Below are 9,171 nucleotides of genomic sequence, written 5' to 3'. Positions count from 1 at the left end.
CTAAAAAGCGAAAGGCAGTTGCTAGCACAGAGGCGCAGATTAATTTACATGCGCGAATTAACCGTGAAACTGGTAGCATCTGCACAAGAGGCAACACAGCGGTAAATGACACTATATGCTGACAGCCACTGAAACGCAGACCACATTACGTACAACACATGCCAGGTAACCACCGCAGCTGACGCGCGGCGGCACTAACCTGCGATATCGAAATAAAGTTTCCCCTCACAACATCACGGTAACATCCCAAGCTCGTGCTCAGAACGCGCGATAAATTACGTAAACGCAACACATCACGCTTGACACTTACAGTGTGATCGCTGCAAAATTTCAATCTGCCCAAGCGATCGAAACGCGAACCATAAAACTCTTTTTCAGCGTGACAAAATTATTTTTAAAGTTAGTGCGCCTGAAAGGGCCCCATTGCACAACAAATAATAGGTTTGTGTTAATGGTACGCTGTTTATATTACCAGCAATATTCAAGCTAAATACCCAAGTACGTATCTCGCATAGCACGGAGCAGTCGGTCAGGGTCCATTTGCTGCGTCTGATGTTCTGATCCAAAGGCGTCGTCGCTTCTTTTCCTTGGGAAGCCTAAAAAGGCGAAAACCCTGCGCGCTGCTGTTGAACGCCAACCGCGCAACAGCAGCCCATCGCACGCAACAAATTCACGCTTGAATGCGAGGAGCAGTCGCCATGAATACGCGCGGCTTCGCACAAGAGCTTCGTAACCTACGCGCGCTCCTCAGCGATCGTGTAAGTGCGGCGCGCCGGCGTCTCTCCTTCGCGGCAGCGCCGGACTCCGCGCCGCGCTGTCGCCACTGCCGCCCGCCGCCGCCAGCGAGGAGAGAGGGTTTACGTCACGAGAAGAGGGCGGCGCTGGGGCGGAGCTTGGAGAGCGGCGAGATGAAACAATCGCCAAACTCTCCCGAAGGGTATATATGGCTCTGCCTTCGTTGCGCTCCTCGCGCCATCTCGCTGGCAATGAAGGAACGCTTATAAGCGCCTGCCGCCTCTGAGTCCGACCAACGCTAAAGGGTGTGTATGTAATGCTCGCCGTTAGCTTCCTAGAGGATCGGTGTTTCGTGGCGTAGTGGCTAGCGCGCGGGCTGCGGAGCGAGAGGTCCCTGGTTCGATTCCGCGCTTCGGAAGCATTTTTCTGAATTATTTTTCTTTCTGACTTATATATATATACATACTCATACATATACGGTGAATGACGGCGACGGGGACGGACTAAAACCAGCCGAGACTGTCCATATAATTGCTATCGCAATAAAATGTGGCCGACGTTTGCGTCGACCGTGGAAGCGAGGAGCTGGCGCTGATTACATGCAGCTTCGCAGTAGCTCGGTGGACTGCGCCCCGGAGGAAATGCCATTTATGTTGGACGCACTCGCGCGACATACGTGACACGTGAATTGGGCTGTGAACGCCGGAGACGCGGCTCGCCACTCGCCGTTCTTGGGCACGTAGTGCGCAGGCAGGAATTTCAGTTCAGTTGAGTTCAGTTTATTACCTTAAAGGCCCCCCTTTGTAGGAGGGGCATTACATAAGGGGTGGGGTTTTATTTAGGCTAACAATAAGCAGTGAAAGTTGCTTTAGTCTTGAAGATGATCAATAACACGGTCTTGAAAGGTAGACGATGAGACGATTTGACGCTAACATGGACTGGATCTTATATCCGGCAGCACTTATCGCAGAAATATTTGTGGCGTTCTTTTACGACTCTATCAGTGACCATATTTTTGAGAACGTCTGAGTTCACGTTGGTATACCGGTCCCGCCGCGCTATTTGAATCACCTCATACTCATCTCAAAGCCGAGATTGCGCTAAACTCACACTGGATGATGCTATATTTTTCACATAGATTTACTGAAACATTTTCTGGAAGCGCGAGTCCATGCAATGTGCCAAGTATACTATTGCTGCGAAAGGAACTTTCATGGGCATGCAAAGCCTAACTGCGTACAAGCTTCACCTTTTGAGAAATTTTGGACAAATTTCGCCGTGATTAATACGACTGAACACGCAAACATTTACGAGCTACTTACACACAGCTGCATTTGCATGCGCATGCGACTGGGGAATGTTAGTTTGTTGTACTAGAGTACATGGGATGGCCTTCTGGACTTTTTACGCATACACGCACTTAATTTTTTATGTGCGGATTACTGAGAGGCGTTGCGTACAGCAGAAATCCAGAACCTAGTATAGTGGTGCATTAATGGAAAATGAATTTGACGCCACTGAGTAATACGTTCTAGTGTTTCACAGCTACGCGCAGATGTTAAAAGACAACGTATGGTGACTATGGTCTATGAAGGATGCAACTTTTGGTGCAAGCTAGATTTTTTATTTTTTTATTGCGCACATACAAAGCGGTTGCGCCTCAGTTTGCCAGTCGTCATGAGGAACTTAAACTGCTAAGTTATGACATATTATCGCAAGAAAGTTAACGTAGAGTGGCCATTTGTCGAACATGAGGGTATTTACCGATTTCAGAACTTTTTAAGGCGTTGCAGCGATGTAATTACGAGGTACACCCACCGGCGTGCGCACTTCGCGCTGGCACATATGTACGTTCCAGAGGACGGTAATTTACTTATGCAGATATTGTTTTCCAGATTTTAGCCATTGCTTACCGCGGATTCAGGAGAAAAGGGTGAACGGTTTCGAGAAATGTAGAACATCTCGCGGAAGCTCTACTGCCCGCACGTGAATTCGACAGCATGCTGTTACTAAAAGTAGAACATTAAATTAGATATGCACATTTCACGGCAAACAACTCGTTTCCTTGGAAAAATGCTTCCTTGGAAAAATGCTTCCTTGGAAAAATGCGCGAAGTTCGCGCATTTTTCCAAGGAAGCATTTCGTTTTTCATCATTACCAGCCTATTTTATGTCCATTTGAGGACGAAGGCCTCTTCACTAATCCCCATTGATCCTATCCAGCGTCTTCATTACTATTTTTGTGTGTTTGTGGCATGCACAAGAACGAACAAAGCAGTCAGGTTGCGGTATCCCTAATGCAGACTCCATTGACGTCAAGTGGCACGCCGTGTAGTGATTGATACAGTAAAACCTCGGTGATAAGATCATGGCTCGTACGAATTTCGGGGTGATACGAATTTTTCTGTGCTCTCGGTCAAAGCACATTCGCCTGCAATGTATTGGAGTACGGTTGTTGCGAACCGATTTGCACCCCGCGACATTTGATACGAACGTACGCTAGCGCACAGGTACGAACAGGTGCTGCCTGCGCTGTCGAGGAAGATGTGGCAGTCACGCGCGGGCATGCGCGATGTGCAACCATCAACGGTGCTTCGTTGCCTCCCAGATAGTGCGCGCGAATATTGGAGGCCTTTAGGTGCCTTCGCGATTAGATTACAGATGACGTTGACGTCGTGCTTTTTTTCCCCGACGTGTTAACGCGTGCTCCTATGCTCGAGGCAGCAGCGTTTTAGATGTGAAGCATCTTTAGCGGAGTTCAATTCGGTGGTGGTGGTGGTGTGCGGCGTGACCACCCTTACTGCACGTGCGCAAGCCCTCTCCACACACCTTCTCTCCCTCTCCTCTCCACTTCCCATTTCACCCCTCCTTTCCCATTTCCCCCTCACCCCTTCCCCTCTCCCATTCCCTTGTCCCTCTCCCCTTTCCCTCTCCCCCTCTCCATTTGCCTCTCTCCACTCCCCCTCTCACCTTTGCCTCTCCCATCCCCTCTCCACTCCCGCTCTGAAACGCGGGCTCTACATGCCGAAACGCTGCTTCGCATCGCCTCATGGTCCCCTTTAGCGGGAGATGGTGTGATTTTTAAATGCGACTGCATTTCTTAGTCGGGCTATGTAAGGCATCCGGCGTTGTCCGCGCGCCTCTCCGCTCTCACTCCCCCTCCCATAGCAACAGCTGCGGGCGTGCGCGCTTATCCTCGCCCCTAGCAACCGGAGCAGGTGGTGCGGGCGGAGTAGCGGAGAGTGAGTGGAGAGGAGGAGCGCACTCTGGCGTGTGAGGGCGCTCGCATCGCGAGAGCTCGGCCAGTGCAAATTTTTTTAGGTGGCATTGGCTCGGCGGAGCTCCCGCGTGTGTGGAGAGGTTAGGTGCAGTGCTTCGCCGCTCCTCTCGCCATTCGCTCTCTCTCCTCCCTGCGCCACCGCCTCAATGCAGTGCGTTTGAAACACGTTTGTAGCGTTTGTGCTGCCTTGGCACAGCCTGAAAACAGCGCGTTCTAAACGCGTTTGTGTTGCATTGAAGGCGGTGGCAACATCCCTGAGGTGATTACGAACGCACGTAGGAAGCGTTCGTTGAAAGAGGCGCCCAAAAGGGAGACACTTGAGCGCGTCAATGTGTCCAGGGGTGCTATCGCGGAACGATTCTATTCCTTTTTCTATGCTTTTCGCCGCCATTAGTCGTCTCCGATTGGTCGAAGGGAGGCCATGTTATTTGTCAATCAAACAACCATAAAAAAGCGTGACGTCAAAATGACGTTTACACACTCATTATGCAGAGAGAAAAGGCATAATTTTTAGCATCGCCAGAGAGCGGGTCGTTTGGAAAAGCATCGAAAATGGCGGCTCCGCTGATCGGGATGGCGGTTGCGCTCATGCGACGCCGGCGACAACAACGCGAGCCCGACGATGCGTTTGACATGACAGATGACGAATTTCGGCGGCATTTTCGACTCTCGAAGGAAACTGTGCGATGGTTGTGTGGTCAACTGGCCGAGGAACTGGAAGGGGTGCGAGCGACGCGGCTCTCAGTGGAACAAAAGGTGTTGTGTGCGCTGCGCTTCTTTGCGACCGGGAGCTTCCAAGGTTCCGTCGGGAGCGAGACGATTCACATGACGCAATCGACTGTGAGCGAATGCGTCAAACGCGTCGCTCAAGCTATAGTGAAAGTGGGCGCGCGAAATGGGTGGGTGCGCTTCCCGACGACGACCGAAGAAAAGGCGGCCGTGAAAGAAGGCTTCCTTCGGCTCGGCGCCATTCCGGGAGTGATCGGCTGCATCGACGGCACCCTCATCGGAATCAAGGCGCCCAAGGGACCCCGCAAGGCTTCTTTCATGTGCAGGAAGCACTTCTACGCCCTCAACGTTATGATCGTGAGTTAACCTCCGACTTGTTTGCCTTTCGTTTTACTGCGCCCGTGCCCGCATCTTTTGTTGTGTTTGCTTGCTAACAATGGGCTTTCGCCGCGCACGCTTTCCCAGATCTGCGATGCGGCGACGCGGATCCTGGCCATCGACCCTATGCGACCGGGGTCAGACCATGACTCGTTCGTCTGGCAGACGACCTGGCTGCGCCGACGGTTCCTGGCGGGGCGCATTGCAGAGCCAGGCGAATACCTGCTTGGTGAGATTAAAACGTTTTCCTCACGGGAGAAGTTGTGTTAAAAAATTTTGAGACCCCTGGGCCCTGCCGGAAGGTTACAAAAAAAAGTAGTAGTGCAATCACTGTGCGACTTCTTTTTAGAAGGATGTGGCCCAAGTGATCAGAACAAATGAATAGAGCACTGCACTAAGGGTCTCGACAATTGTTGCAGCAGTGATGTAACATTATGGCCTCTGATGTTGACTACTAACGTTATGCTACATGGGTGTACGTAGCATAGTACACTATTTCCGTCTTTGTGCAGGTGACAGTGGCTGCCCATTGGAGCCGTGGCTCCTCATCCCGGTCTCTGGCGATCCTTCCGAGCACAGTGCCGAAGGCAGGTTCAACGCTGAGCACATCACCATGCGCTCCATTGTGGAGCGGTGCATTGGCATGCTTAAAGCCCGCTTCCGGTGCTTACAGCGTTACCGCACCCTCCACCACGAGCCAGAGCGTGCTGCTGACATTATTGCAGCATGTGCTTCCCTTCACAATCTATGCTTAGGTGAGGGTGCCACTGAGCCGGTTGATGAGTTTGAAGGCATTGAAGACTTTTTCAGCAGCAGCAGCACCAGCAGCGAAGATTCTAACGGGTCCCCCATCTAACAGGGTTTGACCCGAAACAGGGCCACAAGAAGCTATTATTTAAGAGGGCGCGCAGTACGGGACGGTGTCATTGCGCGCTTTGGCACCACCCGTGCGCAGCACTACGAGTACTTGAGGAGGGTGCGCCGGCGGTTGCGACGCCAACAGCATCGTTGGTAGATGCGTAATGCAGCAGTTGGAGTAGTGTGTATTTAAGAGATGTCAAATAATTGATTTACACATATTATTACTGCGTTGATGTGTGACCTCTTTCAGGCATGGTACAAGAATTGTGATGAAAAGAGAACATATGCATTCTTGCAGAAAAGCCAGTGTAAAACAAAAGTATGAACATACACTGCACTGGAGCGTGGTCATATCCATACAACATTTCATGTGTTAAGCTTGCTGCTGAGGGTGGGATAAAAGCTGTGTTGTTTTTTACGCGCCAATATTTTGTCTGGCGACTTCTTTTCACAACTGTGTGATGGGTGAAGCAGTGTGGCTGAATTGTGTTGCATAGCATGCACTGCAATGTTACTTTTTTTTACATTTGAAAGTTTTCATTGCTTAGTAACGAAATGTAGCCCCTTTGATGATGCTGCTGCTGCTGCTGTCGAGTATGTGCCATTGCCCTGTAATATCCACTGAAATGCAACCATGTTGTTGTTTTTTTACATATGAAAGGTCTCTCGTTTGTCTTGGCATTCGAGCGATTGTGACGTAGCTGTTAGAATTTTTGTTGCTGTGAATGAGATGGCGAACAACTTGTTCTGCCTGTAGGTATGTTCTGCATTTCTTTTGTCCCACCTGAGATAGCTGTATGCTGTCGTTTTGCAGTGCTCATTGACATCCATTCCTGTTTGTCTTTTCACTCCCTATGGAAGCATTGAAGCCTCCGATCGCACAAAAATGCAACGCACACAACATTTTCCGCTCCTTTAGAAGTGTCGTCGTTCACTCCACTTCCAGTTCCTATGTCAGTTGACCACACAACCATCGCACAGTGTTCAAGAGACAGAAATGCTGTTGAAATTCATTATCTGCCATGCCAGAGAACATGCCTCACTTAAAGTGCAGTCATATGCAGAAAAGTAAAATTACCAATGAGCATAACGTGAACGTAAAGTGCCTGTACTGGAAGAACGGTACTCAGTAACTTGGAATTTTCTAGTTACAGCACAAGTACAAGATGCAAAGTGTAGTAGCAGTCATAGCATGTACACAGGGTGTGTCCAAATATTAAATTTCGTTTTGATGCTTGTGCTGCTTCCAATACTTCCCGTACAAACCCTGCAAACGAGGAACCCCGGTACGTGCACCCTAATCGCGTGACAAAAGGAAATATTTCACTGTTGATGAATGCACACAACCTGTCCGTACTTGTAAAAAGAGCTGTGTAATGTGTCTGCACAGTTTGTACAATGCAAGCCAGCATCATATCGCAAATAAAAGCCCTCAAAGTTGATGTTTTATTTCTTGCATAAATATTCATTCCTTTTTTTTTCTCGAACAATTCATTCAAGCAACACATTCTGTTTATACAATAATGTAACTACTGTATGGAAACTGCATTGGATGTCACACAGTATGGTACATCTTGTAAGAACAGTAGCTTAGAACACGATACCATGAACCGCGTTTGGTTGTAATAATGCACCACTAATGGCAGATAACGTTTCACTGGTTGTTCCTTTCATGCAGCTGATGACAGAGCACACAAAAAAAAAACATCCAAATGTTTACATGCATCACACTACATGAGTAATTGACAGTAATCTAATAAAAAAACACTGTTAAGTTGACTTTACGTAACAGTGTCCTACCACCAGTATGTGGTCACGGCTGTATCTCCTACGTCAAACAGTAAAAGTACTCGAAACATCGCATTCCTGCAATGCAGGGAAGCATACAGCATATCACATTGCCATGACTTCCCTCCCGAAGACAAAGTGCAAAGGTATGCTTTGTTGATATCACACAACGTCAAACAATGTTTCTTAAGTCTATTGTGTATTGCCACTAGTAAGGTACATATTTTCATGAAAGTTGCTCATCTGGAAGTCACCTTAATTGGAATTTAAATGCATACAAACTATTGTTTACTGGCAGGAATGATTGCGCCTCCACATGCAAAAGTAAGCACTGAGTGCACATTTTTTATAAATGAGAAATATTGCACATAAAGGCTACATTCAAAGTGAACCACATAAAAAAAACACTAAAGGGATCACAGCCTGTGTCCAAAAATACACATGTCACAGTAAAAGAGAAGGCATGTGCACCTCCCATAACATTGTGTTAATCAAAAAATAAAAAAAGCATACAATGAAAACAAAGGAAACATGCATTCACCATGTGCCGAGTTAATGTGACGCAAGGGACAAGTTATGAAGTCGTCAAACTACACAGAATGAACAAAATATAAAAAACAATCTGACTTTCCTGCCTCAACGCATTACATAGATGAGACTAGATGAATGCAGGGAAGGAACACAAGGAAGGAATTTTTGTCACAAGATTTTTTTTTGTGTGCGACGCTTCTTACACATTTAGCCTATGAAGACATTGCACTGAAGAAAGCAATGTTGCCATTTCGTGAGACAGGATTAAAATGCAAAAGACTTGCCATGAGGCATCATAAGTAATGTAGAATTAGAACAATGAGACACCTTTCAATTTGCCGTCCACTGTCAGCTGGTGGTACAGCATTGCAGTTTGGACACTCCTGCTGGGCATTATACTAAAATGTTGCAGTTGTGCCTTAATGAAATGGTGACATAAAGAACTGTTGTATGTTACAGATACTGGGGCTTCATACCATCAGTGGTAGATGGGCAAGTGTGCCAAGAAAAAAAAGTGACAAAAATTCCTTCCTTCGTAAAATTTATGCTAGAAGGATCCGTTGATGGTTGGTACATGTGTTGAATATACTGAGTATGTACAGCGCAATGAAACGAAGGCAAGAGAAACACACAAACGACATAGACTGGCACTGACTTCCAGCTGAATTATTGAAAAGCATGAAGCCTGCTTTTACGCATGTGCACATCTTATCAGCAACTGAAACGAGTCATGGGTGAGCATACATCTCTCTGTCACTTAGATACACGCTTGGCGTAATTACACACTTGATACCGGATTTCCTAATGTGGGCTGCCTCGAAGTGCATTTACACTTGTTGCAGTGATATGCAAGATGTCCGCCTGAATTGT

General features: G+C 47.8%; 1 protein-coding gene across 1 annotated transcript; it reads left to right on the top strand.

Moving 5' to 3' along the window:
• Nucleotides 1-4,587: 4,587 nt before the first annotated feature.
• LOC119391917 (putative nuclease HARBI1) lies at nucleotides 4,588-5,977 on the top strand. Its single transcript, XM_037659566.2, has 3 exons — nucleotides 4,588-5,100; nucleotides 5,209-5,350; nucleotides 5,634-5,977. Exons 1-3 carry the CDS (start codon nucleotides 4,588-4,590, stop codon nucleotides 5,975-5,977), a joined length of 999 nt encoding a protein of 332 aa, XP_037515494.1.
• The last annotated feature ends 3,194 nt before the right edge of the window (nucleotides 5,978-9,171 follow it).

The sequence above is a fragment of the Rhipicephalus sanguineus genome, chromosome 4, assembly GCF_013339695.2.
Source record: "Rhipicephalus sanguineus isolate Rsan-2018 chromosome 4, BIME_Rsan_1.4, whole genome shotgun sequence".
Taxonomy (NCBI): domain Eukaryota; kingdom Metazoa; phylum Arthropoda; class Arachnida; order Ixodida; family Ixodidae; genus Rhipicephalus; species Rhipicephalus sanguineus.
Note: the sequence above shows the minus strand (reverse complement) of the source record. Positions and strands in the feature narration are given on the sequence as shown.